This window comes from Odontesthes bonariensis, chromosome 12 (assembly GCF_027942865.1).
Source record: "Odontesthes bonariensis isolate fOdoBon6 chromosome 12, fOdoBon6.hap1, whole genome shotgun sequence".
Lineage (NCBI taxonomy): Eukaryota > Metazoa > Chordata > Actinopteri > Atheriniformes > Atherinopsidae > Odontesthes > Odontesthes bonariensis.
Window position 1 is genome coordinate 7,098,410 of NC_134517.1, and position 15,450 is coordinate 7,113,859.

Below are 15,450 nucleotides of genomic sequence, written 5' to 3' on the forward strand. Positions count from 1 at the left end.
CTCTCCATAAGCTGCATGCTTCCGTGTCTTCTGTCACTCTGCTGTTGATATGTGATTCTTGAACTTGAATGAGTCCCTGTGACTACATCTCTAACTCTGGCTGTCCAGGCTCTTTGGGTTTGTGGCACGTAAGCAGGGAAGCACAACAGACAACGTCAGCCACCTCTTCGCAGAGCTGGACCCCGACCAGCCTGCCAGTGCCATCGTCAACTTCGTCTCCAAGATGATAATTTCGCAGAAACGATGAGGGCTGTCAGTGAAAACCCTGGCTCCCTAAATGTCAAAATCCTTTGGATCTTTTTCTTTCCTGATAACCACGGACACTTTCTGGGTTTTTTTTTTGAAGAATTGTAGCAAATTATTTTACATGTCACCTTATCTTTCTTGCTCTGTCACATTTAAGCAGACTCGTGTGTGTCTGTGCGTTTGAAAGCAGATGAAAAAGAACAAGAGTGTCGTGTTTTCGAGCGAGTGCAGCTTGCATGCATGTGCTTTTATTCTCGAATGGGCTTCAGAACGGACCAGAGGAAGTGCAGGATGGGGTGTGGCTGTGTGTGACAATGGGGTGAGGGGGTGATTTGAATCTCCCTGGAAAGCTAACTAAAGAACAGAAAGAGGGAATGACATTGTGCGTGCAAATGTTATTTTTTTAGCAGTTGTTTCGTGTTTTTTAAAAAAAAAAAAGAAGAAGTGAAGTTGTATGATTTGAAAGGTGGATTGTAAATGAATCAGGCTTTTGACTGGTCAACCAAAGATTTAAAAAAAAAAAAAATTAGTCAGGGCTTGGATAGTGTGCCACTGTGGGAGGGTCAGAAGTATTTTTTGTAAAACAAATATGGCTGCTTAATCAAAAATACTGTTTCTTTCTGGTTGTACTGATACTGTAGGTCAATTCTGCACCATTGCTGTCTTGCAAAAAGGGTAGTTAGATTGCAGCTGGTGAGGTCTGTAAATATTATTTTTTGCTTTTTTTGAGTAGGACTGTTCTAGATGACATTTGGTGCCTGACTCTCTTTCCTAAATCCAGAGCTTTTTAAGAAGAAAAACATATCTAATCTGTCCTAAATATGCAAAAGCCAAACTTGGAAATAAGCTCCACAATTCCACGAGTCCTTCCCTGTTTGGTATAGGAGTGTAGATAAACCGATGCAGTTCCTCTGACAGGATCACCTCAATCTTTGCAGCAGTATTACTGTGAGCACAGACAGGCATCAGTAAAAGTCACTGCATCCACACAGTCAGACAAGAAGGGAGAAGATTCGCTTCTTAAATGACACCTCTGCTCAGCTTCACTCTCCACCGAAGGGCCAAGAGTTGATTTGTGAGGATGAGTTTTCTAAAGTGGTTTTGTCCTACTATACTTTTCCTCAGTTTCCATGAGTAGAAAGAAGCTCTTTGCATCAGTCAGCCAAACTGTAACACTCACCCTACCCAAATGTAAGCTATACATACACATATGTATATATATACATATGTGTATATATATATATATATAAAAATATAAACCTACTTCGATTTTAAGATATTTATTTTTTTGCTTTGTTGCTCCATTTTATATTGTATACATGTATTGTAAAGTATACATCAAGATTACTAAAAGCAAGAAGATTGCTTTTTTTCTGGCTTAAGTGCATTGACATATATAAGGTGTAAAGTGTGTGCATTTAAACGTGTATCACTGATGTTTTCTGAATGTTTTCTTTTTCTTCTCGCAGCATTAATTTTTTTTTTGTTAACATTCTTGATTGTGAGGAGGAAATTTTTTTTATCCAAGATTTTTACCTAAGTCCAAATTGGAGTTCTTCTAAAATGGAGACAAACACAGTTGTTTCATCAACTTAAAACCTGCCTCGAGATACAGTACATTGTCCACGTTTAGCACTTAAATGATGAAGTATTATCGGTGTGTATCGGCTTTTCAAAAGAGAAAATACGGATGTTGACTGACCTGTTTTATGTTGTTGCATGTGTGGAAGCAGCCTTATTGGTTCATACCAACACGGATTACTGTCGGTCTGTGGCAGGCAGTTTCCACTGGCAGTTCAACAAGACGCTGGTGCCCTCGTGTGGTGCAGACAGATCACAACAAAGGAACCACTCTAATTCTAATACAGTGTTTTAGCTGTGTTTGGTTGTGAGATAATTCACTCTTTTAGAAATTAAACTTAAAGAACCTCAAAGTATTTTGTTGACAAATAAGTATTGCTTTTTCATTTTGAGTTCCCATTTAAGGAATTTGCAGAGACAATTACATCTCCCTCCTTTCATCCTGATACTGAAGAACTGGTTGGCAGCATGATGTAAGATAAATAAGGTTAACTCTTGGGACCTACAGTGACTTCAGAAGAAAAAAAAAACAGCACTTACAGTGTGTTTACTGGAATGTTCAATTATTTATTGGCAGGGACTTGCATGCTCAAGTCAAATTGTAACCTGGATGCTGCTGTCTCAATGCTGCAGCATTCTCAAGTCTTACCCAGGCTTTTACAGAAAGTTTCTTGACTCTGCATATCTGACAAAAAGTAAAAAAAAAAAAAAAAAAAAAAAAGTTTTTGCTTACAGAATATTTGAAATAAGAGAACTTCCTAAACTTCCAGCTAAATGTTACTCATTTGTTTGCCAAATTGCCATCTGCCCACTTTGACAGATCAGTCTGGACTGTAGATTGTGTATGAATGAGCTACTATGCCTGTAAAGAGCTTTGTCATTTTTGGTTTGCTACAATGTATGGCTTTTATTATTTCTGATGGAAAAAAACACATTAAAAAGCAGTACAAATAAGGATGTACATCAGCTTGTTCTCTTCCCAGTGAAAGAAAAGTCAATTTTTTGTGTAGCATCCATATGGGTGACTCCAGCCTGTCTTTAATCCATGTACTTTATACAGTTTCAGTTAATTTACTTCGTTAGAAAAGTGAGACGTTTTGATTTTGGTGTTAGAACACATTCTATGATTTACAATAAAACACAGACAATTAACTTTTAGTTTATTTAACTAAATAGGCACATGCTGTATTAAAAAAGCTCATTATTGATTTAGTTCCATGACATTACTGCTTTTTGATTTATAAAACTGTTTTTAAATTGTATGGACAGCTTTCCTTGTATCCTAACTACCTTCATAAGGAGAAAATACAGACATTGAAAATGAGCAGGCTGCAAAAAGATAACAATACAAAAATGTCTTGTAATTTCATAATTTCAATTATGCCATGGGGTTGCTTTTTCTCTGTCTCTGAATATTCCAAACAGAAAAGCTAATAAAACGCATGATTTGAAATACAGATTTTAACATCTCACAGAAATGAAAAAGGAGGAGAGTATTTTCAGAATGAGACAACAGGGAACCTTTTTTGTGTGGCACATCACACCTCCAAAGCCATATCTACTGTAGACCTAGATGGCTCGTGCACTGATTATCTCTTAAACACATTTACATTTAGCATTTGAAATGTATCCTGTTTTTTCCCATTGCTTGAAATATGCAATTTACAAAAGCTACAAAAATACTGAATACAAACTAAAACATGAAAAAAACTTAGCTATAAATAAATGTGTCGTTGAGCAAAGTTATATAAACATGCACATGGACAGTAGTATCAAGTGGCTGTATGAAGGTGTACTAATCTATACCAGTGCTTTAAGCTTACAACTATTAAAGGAAAAAAGGAAACCTTAAAAATGTATCTTTTTATGGAGGTTGTGTCTTGTGCTTATGAATAATCAGCATCTGAAATATAACTGGGATATAGGTTCACCTTTCAGCATGACAATGACCCTCAGCATACAGTAGTTAAAGGGTAAATATTGCATATCTTGAAATATCCTGGTCAAAGCCCAGACCTCAGGCCAATAAAGAATTGGTAATATGACTTCGATGCTTTGAACACTTTAGCAAGGCATTGTTGTATGTACTCCTTATATTAGTAAGCTTACTAACAGCTTTTCTGCAGTTTGCATAACAAAAGTTTTGAAATGTATGCTATGGGGGAGATGAGTGTTGGATCCAACCTCAAGGAAATAGATCCAATAGTAAGATAGAGCACAGAGGATATTACTCTCAAAGAATGTTACCACAACAGCTAACTAAAAACCATGGATGACTTATGTATTGAACAAGCTGCTCAAGATCAGAAATGCAGCTTTCAGATCTGGAGACAGGGCTGCCCTCAGGGCGGCCAGAGCTAACCTGTCCCGCGTTATGAAGGAGGGCTATGTGGGCTTATGCACAGAGGAGAAATGAACACTTCAACAACACCAGAGACACATATAATATGTGACAGGATATTCAGACAATTAAAAACTACAATTCTGACCTACACAGCAGCAACAGTGATGCCTTCCTAGTACCGAACAAGCTGAACCATTTCTTTGCACAGTTTGAAGCGCAGAAAAAAAAAGCCTGCGAGGAAAGCAACACCTCCCCTCGACTGACCAGATCACTCCATAGCTGACATGAGGAGGAGGACTCTATCCAGGATCCGTAATCAATCCACACAAGGCTGCAAGACTTGACAACATACCTAGTCGCATTCTCTAAGAATGTGCTTGACCAACTGGCTGGTGTCCTCACAGACATTTTCAACAGATCTCTGAGCCAGTTATCGGCGGTGCCACTGTGCTTCAAGTCCACCACCATCATACCAGTGCTGAAAAAGTCAGCAGCGACATGTCTGAATGTATACCAACCTGTTGCACTACAATCATTATGAAGTGCTTCAAAAGGTTAGTCGTGTCACACATAAAGGCCTATCTACCTGTTTCCCTAGACCTTCAGTTTCAGTCCAGGTTTTTTTTCCCCCGAGCCCGAGTCATTTGATTTTGATACCGAGTCCTGATCCAATACTTCTACAGTACATTAAAAAATGAAGAATGGTGAAGAAACAGATCCAGGATCTCCCTAATTTTTTATTTTATTCACTAATTTTATCATTTAACACTTATAAACAGAGCACTTCTGTGAGGTAGCTTGAACAAAAAAAGTAATCAAGTAATAAACAAATTCTTCACATTGTAGTTTAGTGCAACAATGTCTAATATAAAAACGAGCAGCAGCTCAACTTGAAATACCTGGCAGGCATGTCAACAAATAAGCAAATAAAAGTGCCACAGTGTTATAAAGTAAGGCCAGTAATGTGCTTTTCGGAAGTGCACTCCTAATTCTTACTCTCCTCCTCTGGCTTCACAGAAGGAAATGTACGTTTTTCTTGATGAAAACCAACATCTCTACCTTGTCAGGTTTAAGTCTGTTCTAGGGATGTCCCGATCTGATTTACGTGATAGGAAATGGGGGCCGATCACGTGGTTTCTGACTCGATCGGTATCGGACGTTACATCCCGATCAGCGATCGGATATGTAGCCTATCTATATATGTATATTTATTCTCATTTATTTATTTTTTTAATCAGAACTATAATATTTCAAAAATAATGGGGGAAAAAAATAACAGCTTAGTATTTACTGTTATGTGGTGATACAGAGTCAGACCGTCTCAACCATAGAAATGACGATGTCCTTGCCACCCCTTGAAATCCCAAGTTTGCATATGTCACAGTTTGCAATCGCAACGTTTTTGTCATCCACTTTAAAGCTGCCGTCGGCAGGTTTTCAAAATTCCGAGTCTAAAGTCAGAAAATTCGAACTGATACAACTTTCAGGTCCCTCCCCCAAACTCTACCAAGCTTCAAATCGCCCCCCAAACCCCTCCCCCTCTGTGGACGAGGTTGTGCACGTGAGTTCACACCAGTGTGCTCGCACACAAGCTGGGACAGACTCACGCTCAGCAGCTTGTGCACAAGCTGTGATTGACAGGTAGCGATTCCTCCACCCTAACGTAATTGGTTAAAAACAGCCGGGAGCGCTCGATTTTTGCAAGCATGATTACAGGCTTTAGAGGGAGCTACAGAATTCAGGATTTTTCCTACACAGCCTATTTAATATTCTACTTCCAGAATCCCATGACAGTTCAAGCTAATATGACTAAAAAAAAGTTGCTGACGGCAGCTTTAAAATACCTCCACACCGCAGACATTCGCGCCTCCAGCTTCAAGCTGCTGCCGTGTTCTCCTTCGCTTTACGGCACGCAACAAAGTTACGTCATGCAGCATGCGTTGTTTCTGTGTGTAGTTGAGACCATATACATAAAAATTCGGGGAGTTATGATTATTGTAGTTGGGGATATATACCTTCCTCAGTCGAAATAAATGCAATGTGGAGGCATTGGAGACCCATCCAAGATGGCGGCCGCTGATATGTCAGCTCCAATAGGCAACGTCAATCTATGAGGTGTCTACGTAAATTATGTCTATGGTTGAGACGGTCTGACTCTGTACCACCACATAACAGTAAATACTAAGCTGTTATTTTTCCCATTTGTTTTGAAATATTATAGTTCCGATAAAAAATTTATTCGAATAAATATGCATATATAGATAGGCTATATATCCGATGAAACGTCTGATTCCGATCAGTCAGAAATCACGTGATAATAGGTGTGTAGATAGTAGATTTGTTAGGGATTTCCGATCACGTGATCGGATCGGGACATCCCTAACAAATACACGTATTTTTGTAAAAACCAACACACAAGAAATTTGTATTTGTGGATAGCAAAACACGTGTGCAACTCAAGGCATATTTGTAGATCACCCTCTGTGCATTTGCAGTTATTTTTGAGACTAATTTAAGCCCATACATCCGAGGGATTGCTGAGCCTATGTTTTTACTGAAGAATTATAATATTTTATAGGAATTACAACATAATATTGCCTTGTCTGCCAACCAGCTCCATCCATCCATCCATCCATCCATTATCTTCCGCTGGTCCGGGGATCGGGTCGCGGGGGCAGCAGCTTAAGCAAAGAGACCCAGACGTCCCTGTCCCCGGCCACTTCCTCCAGCTCTTCTTGGGGGACCCCGAGGCGTTCCCAGGCCAGCCGAGAAACATAGTCTCTCCAACGTGTCCTGGGTCTTCCCCGGGGCCTCCTCCCAGTGGGACGGGCCCGGAACACCTCACCGGGGAGGCGTCCAGGAGGCATTCTCACCAGATGCCCGAGCCACCTCATCTGACTCCTCTCGATGCGGAGGAGCAGCGGTTCTACTCCGAGCCCCTCCCGGATGACCGAGCTTCTCACCGTATCTCTAAGGGAGAGCCCAGACACCCTGCGGAGGAAACTCATTTCGGCCGCTTGTATTCGCGATCTCGTTCTTTCGGTCACTACCCACAGCTCGTGACCATAGGTGAGGGTAGGAACATAGATTGACCGGTAAATCGAGAGCTTCGCCTCTGGCTCAGCTCCTTCTTCACCACGACGGGCTGGTGCAGAGCCCGCATCACTGCAGACGCCGCACCGATCCGTCTGTCAATCTCCTGTTCCATTCGTCCCTCACTCGTGAACAAGACCCCGAGATACTTGAACTCCTGCACTTGGGGAAGGATCTCATTCCCGACCCGGAGAGAGAATTCCACCCTTTTCCGGCCGAAGACCATGGTCTCAGACTTGGAGGTGCTGATGGTCATCCCAGCCGCTTCACACTCGGCTGCGAACCGCTCCAGTGAGAGCTGGAGGTCACGGCCTGACGACGCCAACAGAACCAAATCGTCCGCAAAAAGCAGAGACCCGATTCTGAGGTCGCCAAACCGGACCCCCTCAACGCCCTGGCTGCGCCTAGAAATTCTGTCCATAAAAATTATGAACAGAATCGGTGACAAAGGGCAGCCCTGACGGAGTCCAACCCTCACAGGAAACATGTCCGACTTACTGCCGGCAATGCGGACCAAACTCTGACACCGGTCATACAGAGACCGGACAGCCCATATCAAGGAGTCCGGCACTCCATACTCCCGGAGCACCCCCCACAAGAGTCCCCGAGGGACACGGTCGAACGTCTTCTCCAAGTGCACAAAACACATGTAGACCGGTTGGGCGAACTCCCATGCTCCCTCCAGGATCCTGCGGAGGGTATAGAGCTGGTCCACTGTTCCACGGCCAGGACGAAAACCACACTGCACCTCCTGAATCCGAGATTCGACTATCCGGCGGATCCTCCTCTCCAGTACCCCCGAAAAGACCTTACCAGGGAGGCTGAGGAGTGTGATCCCCCTATAGTTGGAACACACCCTCCGGTCCCCCTATATAAAGAGGGGGACCACCACCCCGATCTGCCAGTCCAGAGGCACTGCCCCCGATGTCCACGCGATGCTGCAGAGGCGTGTCAACCAAGACAGCCCTACAACATCCAGAGCCTTGAGGAACTCAGGACGGACCTCATCCACCCCCGGGGCCTTGCCACCGAGGAGTTTTTTGACCACCTCGGCAACCTCAGCCCCAGAAATGGGAGGCACCACGTCCGAGCTCCCCAACTCTGCTTCCTCATCGGAAGGCGTGTCGGTAGGATTGAGGAGGCCCTCGAAGTATTCCCCCCACTGACTCACGACGTCCCTAGTTGAAGTCAGCAGAGCCCCGCCCTCACCATACACGGTGTTGACGGTGCACTGCTTCCCCCCTCGAGGCCGTCCGGAAGTCGTTCTCCATGGCCTCCCCGAACTCCTCCCAAGCCCGAGTTTTTGCCTCAGCAACCGCCGAGGCTGCGTTCCGCTTGGCCTGTCGGTACCCATCAGCTGCTTCCAGAGTCCCACTGGCCAAAAAGGCCCGATAGGACTCTTTCTTCAGCTTGACGGCCTCCCTCACCACTGGGGTCCACCAGCGGGTTCGGGGATTGCCGCCACGACAGGCACCGACCACCTTACGGCCACAGCTCCGGTCGGCCGCCTCAACAATGGAGGCACGGAACATGGCCCATTCGGGCTCAATGTCCCCCACCTCCCCCGGGACATGGTTGAAGCTCTGCCGGAGGTGGGAGTTGAAACTCCTCCTTACAGGGGATTTCGCCAGCCGTTCCCAACAGACCCTCACAATACGTTTGGGCCTGCCAGGTCTGACCGGCTTCCTCCCCCACCAGCGGAGCCAACTCACCACCAGGTGGTGATCAGTTGACAGCTCCGCCCCTCTCTTCACCCGAGTGTCCAGGACATACGACCGCAAGTCCGACGATACGACTACAAAGTCGATCATCGAGCTGCGGCCTAGGGTGTCCTGCTGCCAAGTGCACATATGGACACCCTTATGCCTGAACATGGTGTTCGTTATGGACAGTCCGTGACGAGCACAGAAGTCCAACAACAAAACACCACTCTGCTTCAGATCGGGGGGGCCGTTCCTCCCAATCACGCCCCTCCAGGTCTCACTGTCATTGCCCACGTGAGCATTGAAGTCCCCCAGCAGGACAAGGGAGTCTCCCGGAGGAGCACTCTCCAGTGCCTCCTCCAGGGACTCCAAAAAGGGTGGGTACTCTGAACTGCCGTTTGGTGCATAAGCACAAACAACAGTCAGGACCCGTCCCCCCACCCTAAGGCGGAGGGAGGCTACCCTCTCGTCTATCGGGGTGAACCCCAATGTACAGGCGCACAGCCGGGGGGCAATAAGTATGCCCACACCTGCTCTACGCCTCTCACCGCGGGCAACTCCAGAGTGGAAGAGAGTCCAACCCCTCTCGAGGAGGCTGGTTCCGGAGCCCAAGCCATGCATCGAGGTGAGTCCGACTATATCTAGCCGGAACCTCTCAGCCTCGTGCATCAGCTCAGGCTCCTTCCCCAGCAGAGAGGTGACGTTCCACGTCCCAAGAGCCAGCTTCAGTAGCCGAGGATCAGACCGCCAAGGTCCCTGCCTTCGGCTGCCGCCCAGCTCACACTGCACCCGACCCCCATGGCCCCTCCCACAGGTGGTGAGCCTGTCGGAAGGGGGACCCGTGTCGTTCCTTCGGGCTGTGCCCGACCGAGCTCCACGGGCACAGACCCGGCCACCAGGCGCTCGCCGGCGGGCCCCACCCCTGGGCCTGGCTCCAGGGGGAGGCCCCGGTGACCCACGTCCGGGAAAGGGAACACGGTGTCCATTTTCTTTGATCATCATAGGGGTTTTTGTGAGCTGTTCTTTGTCTGGTCCCTCATCTAGGATCTGTTTGCCATGGGTGACCCTACCAGGGGCTTAAAGCCCCAGACAACATAGCTCCCAGACTCATTGGGGCACGCAAACCCCCCCACCACGGTAAGGTGACAGTTCAAGGGGGAGGCCATCCAGCTATGATAACTTAATGGTCTTATTTTGTGAGAAAGCTCCACTTTCTCCCTCATCTGTCAGGCGATCTGCTTCTTTTTAAAGCATTTCTAAAGAATTTGGTAAAAATCTTTTTCTTTGGCTCCCCCTACAATTGTGTGATGTAATACTGGTGTCATAAAAACAAATCTGTGCGAGCCCTGCACATGTACAGCCATAAAAAAAATTTAGTTGTCATGTGCCCTAAAGATGTTAAGAGACCTTTAAGGAGAACAACGGAAAACGGTGCAGGGCTGGAAGCTAATTTTAACTGCAGTATCTCAGCTCCCGGGCGCTCCAGGGCAGTTTCAGGACCTGGCAGTGCATGGCAAAGATCAGTCAGATGCACATTGTTTAAGATTCACAAACTTCTGTAGGATTGCTTCAAGTTGAACTAAATACACAATAAGCCTGTCCTGTGTGTTCAGCAACTAAATTCAGGAACCACTTGGGTTGATCAATACATTGCTTTATTCAAATAGTATTTGAGCAATTCTCTTAATTTTGCGTTTTTGTTTTATTACCTAATTACTGTCTTCTCTTAGGTCCACCTCACTTTAGAGGATGGCATTCTCATGAACGCATACACATGAATGTGCCTTGCTCCACCAGGTGTTGGCAATGTTAACATGACTACATGTTCTAGAATGCGCCGCTGAGGGTGGCAGCACGTTGGAGTAGCTCTGTACCTCACATTGAGATTTTTTCTTTTTTCTAAATTTCATTCCTGTTTTTTCTTGGAAGAAATTGCATTTTTTGGACAACTGTTCCTTCCTGCCTTGGATGCTGTGCAGCTGGATTGATTTTTCACAATACTTTTGTATATTTTGCTCTTTTCTTATGATGCATAACCATAGCAACAGGGTGGTTTACAACAGGGAGCAGCTGATTAACATAGGAAAAGCAGAAATAATTCGACAACTGAAGCCAGAAATCCCACTGGAATTGAAAAGGAGGCGTTGTGGATGCAGAGCAGGAGCAAAAAGGAGAGAAAGAAAGAAGAAGTTCAAACCATCTCTGCTGTCCGTCATCATGGGCAATGTAAGATCGTTAGCTAACAAGTTGGATGAACTTCTAGCCTTGACAAGGACTCAGCAAGAATATTGGGAATGTAGCATAATGTGTTTTACTGAGACATGGCTGCAGGATCATATCCCCGACTCCAGCGTCTCACTGCCGGGCTTCCTGACTGTACGAGCAGATCGAGATTTAAAGAGTAGCAGGAAAAGGAAAGGGGGTGGATTGGCAGTGCTTGTCAACAACAGATGGTGTCACCCAGGACATGTTACTGTGAAGAGTCGTCTCTGCAGTCCTGACATTGAACTATTGGCAGTAAGTTTTCGTCCATATTATTTGCCAAGAGAGTTCACCAGTGTTGTTTTGGTGGCTGTTTACATTCCACCCTCAGCTGTTGCTGACACTGCATGTGATGTCATCAGTTCCGTTGTTGCTAAGATACAGACACAACACCCCAATTCTTTTGTGGCAATATCTGGTGATTTTAATCATGCTTCACTCTCTGCTACACTGCCAACTTTTCAACAGTTTGTCAGCTGCTCTACCAGAGAAAACAAGACATTGGATTTGTTTTACACAAATGTCAAGGATTCATACATTTCCAAATCAAGACCTCCCCTGGGTAAATCAGATCACAACCTTGTTTTTCTCTGTTCAGCATATAAACCCCTTGTCCAGAGACTACCTGTCACAAAAAAGACTGTTAGAAAGTGGTCACAGGAAGCTGAAGAAGCCTTACAGGGTTGTTTTGATGCAACCGATTGGATTTCTCTTTGTAAGCCACATGGAGAAGACATTAATGCCATGACTGAGTGTGTGACTGACTACATAAACTTCTGTGTGGACAACACCATTCCCACCAGAACAGTGAGATGCTTCCCTAATAACAAACCCTGGATCACCAGTGAGCTAAAGGAACTATTGAAGAAGAAAAAAAGAGCCTTTAGGGAGCGAGACAGGGTGTTACTGAGGAGTATACAGAAGCAGCTCAAAGTCAAGATCAGAGAGAGCAAGGAGGTGTATAGAAAGAAGCTTGAGAGTAAACTGCAGAGGAACAATATCAGAGATGTGTGGTCAGGAATGAAGAAGATCACAGGCCTCAAGCAGAGGGAGGATCGGATGGATGGAAGTCTGGACAGAGCAAATGAGCTGAACACATTCTTCAACAGGTTCAGTTCAGGAACAAGGTCACCATCCTCCCCTCCTGTTCCCAGCCAAAGAGACATCCCACCCTCCTCTGACCCACAGCTTTCCTGTAACATCTCCACCTCCACCTCAGTCATGGATTCTTCTGCTTCCACTAGTTTGTATTCAACCAAATCAGGAGATGCTGCTGTCCCCTTTGCCTCCCCCTCCCACTTTTCTGTTTCTAGAAGTCAGGTGAAGAGGCAGTTGGAGAGACTGAACCGGAACAAGGCTGCAGGTCCAGATGGTGTCAGCCCCCGAGTCCTGAAGGCCTGTGCAGAGCAGCTCTGTGGGATTCTGCAACACCTTTTCAACCTTAGCTTGACCCAAGAGAGGGTACCACTGTTGTGGAAGACATCCTGTCTGGTTCCGGTACTAAAGAAAACTAATCCTTCAGTCATCAATGACTACAGACCTGTTGCCCTGACATCCCACATCATGAAGGTCCTGGAGAGACTCCTGTTGACCCATCTGTGTAAGCAAACCAGCACATATCAGGACCCCCTGCAGTTTGCTTATCGCCATGGAGTTGGAGTTGAAGACACTATCATACACCTGCTTCAACAAACCCACTGTCATCTGGACAAAGCAGGCAGCACTGTGAGGATCATGTTCTTTGATTTCTCCAGTGCATTTAACACAATTCAGCCTGATCTGCTTCGTCTGAAACTCCAGAAGACTCAGGTGGAGGCCTCAACAATCACCTGGATTAATGACTACCTGACAAACAGACCACAGTTTGTCAGACTGAAGAATTGTGTGTCTAACCAGGTGATCAGCAGCACAGGAGCACCACAGGGGACTGTACTCTCACCATTCCTTTTCACTCTGTACACTTCAGACTTCCAGTACAAGTCAGACTCCTGTCATCTTCAGAAATATTCAGATGACTCTGCAGTTGTCGGTTGTATCAGAGATGGACAAGAAGCTGAGTACAGAGAGCTGGTGGACCGCTTTGTGGCATGGTGTGGGAACAATCATCTCATCTTGAATGTTAACAAAACAAAGGAGATGATTGTAGATTTCAGGAGAAACAGGGTCAGATCAAACCCTGTTTCCATCATAGGAGAAGAAGTGGAGGTGGTTGAGGAATATAAATACCTTGGTGTTCATGTGGACAACAGACTGGACTGGAGACACAACAGTGAAGCAATCTACAAGAAAGGACAGAGCAGACTGTACTTCTTGAGGAAGCTAAGGTCCTTCAAGGTTTGCAACAAGATGTTGCAGATATTCTACAAGTCTGCTGTTGAGAGCGTCATTTCCTCTTGCGTCATCTGTTGGGGCAGCAGCATCAGAACCAGGGACCTAAAAAGACTCAACAACCTGATAAGGAAGGCTGGTTTTGTTCTGGGGACGACTGTGGAACCTCTGGAGACAATAATGCAAAGAAGGATTTTGCATAAAATCAAGAGAATTATGGGCAACCCCTGAACATCCTCTCCATGAGACTGTTATCGGAAAACAGAGTCTCTTCAGTCAAAGGCTTCTTCAGTTTGGATGCAAAACGGACCGCTACAGGAAATCTTTCCTGCCCACAGCCATCAGCATCTATAATAACTCCTTGATTTAATTGAGTTACATCAACATTTAATTTCCCTCTGGGATAAATAAAGTATTTTTTAATTGAATTTGAATTTAATTGAATTTGAATGACACTCCAGGAAGAAGCCATTGTGTTTCGGAATCAGGGAAACCAAGCTCAAGTCGGCTGAAATGAACTATTCCCAAATAATTCATCAGTTTACGCCTTGTGTTTCTCAAATTTAATCTCCAGATTAAAAGGATTTAAGATTCATCATCAGTGTTACCAGTGGCAGAGCTGCAGAAACTATAGGGACATCTACAAAACCTCTGGGCTTGCACGATCTAAAAGCGTGTGCACATCATTCTACTCTTCACTTTCATATATTTCTGTCACAGTTAAAACAGAAAGGTCCCTCTTGTTAAAAGTGTAGATCTGGGTTCCCCAGACTACGGCCCGCCACGCCCCTTTGACCGGCCCTCCACCTCTCTGCACCTCACCATTTGAACTGGCCCAAAGAAGCAATCCTCGAAGAAAGAAAAAAAAAAAAAAAAAAAGATAAAATATATTTTTTAAATATTTTATTTTATTTGGCCTACCTGTTTTGTGAAATAATAACAGGACTCTCCAAACGAGATCTCTGTTCATTCCGTCACCTGAGATTAGAACTCGAGGCCGTCAGTATGTAGTGGCCGTGAGCCAAACAGTGGAACTGTCAACCTGATCGCCAGCGCCTCTATCACGCTTTAAAAGCAACGTTATCTAACGTTCTGGTTGACATTGTTACATTTGCATCTTGTTTTTTTTAACACTAAAATATTTTTTCATTAACTGTCGTGTTCTTTGTAATGAATGCCAACAGACAGACTTCTCTTGTTATCGCCATTTATTCAGCAAACCCTCACAACAACTCCTCACTAGACTAACTGTCAAGCTACCGCTCCGTTCTCTTAACTTCCTCTTTACGTCTCGAACGTGTCCTTCAAAATAAAAGCACATCAATAATATCCTCAATTCCACCACATTAACCATTTATATTTTATATAATTGTATATATTTTTGCATTAAATCAAGAGAATTATGGACAACCCTGAACATCCTCTCCATGAGACTTATCGGAAAACAGAGTCTCTTCAGTCAAAGGTTTCTTCAGTTTGGATGCAAAACGGACCGCTACAGGAAATCTTTCCTGCCCACAGCCATCAGCATCTATAATAACTCCTTGATTTAATTGAGTTACATCAACATTTAATTTCCCTCTGGGATAAATAAAGTATTTTTGAATTGAATTGAATTGAATATGTGTGTCTGTATTATTTATATGACGTATATTTATGACAGAATTCCCGCCACCTGACAAGTTGATCGAAGTCACGCGCAGAGAATATTATGCTACAGTTGAACAGCAGTGTAATGGCGTGCAGTAAAGTGAGGAAAATTGACAGAGAGTGTCGGGTTTTTAAAGAACAATGGAGCAAGGATTATTTTTTTGTTGCCATTTGTATAATATGTAAAGAAAATGTGGCCGTGTTTAAAGAATATAACCTTCGCCATCATCACGAAACCCGGCA

The 15,450-nt window shown here is 44.6% G+C and overlaps 1 protein-coding gene across 8 annotated transcripts in view; it reads left to right on the forward strand.

The window, feature by feature from the left end:
* The window catches only part of tns1b (tensin 1b), a 238,290-nt gene extending 235,509 nt beyond the window's left edge, over window positions 1-2,781 (forward strand). For all 8 annotated transcript variants that reach the window (XM_075479009.1, XM_075479008.1, XM_075479013.1 and 5 more), the window contains one exon: window positions 109-2,781. In XM_075479009.1, the coding sequence (XP_075335124.1) occupies window positions 109-247 (139 nt within the window). In that variant the 3' untranslated portion in view covers window positions 248-2,781. The remainder of the gene's footprint in view (window positions 1-108) is intronic.
* The last annotated feature ends 12,669 nt before the right edge of the window (window positions 2,782-15,450 follow it).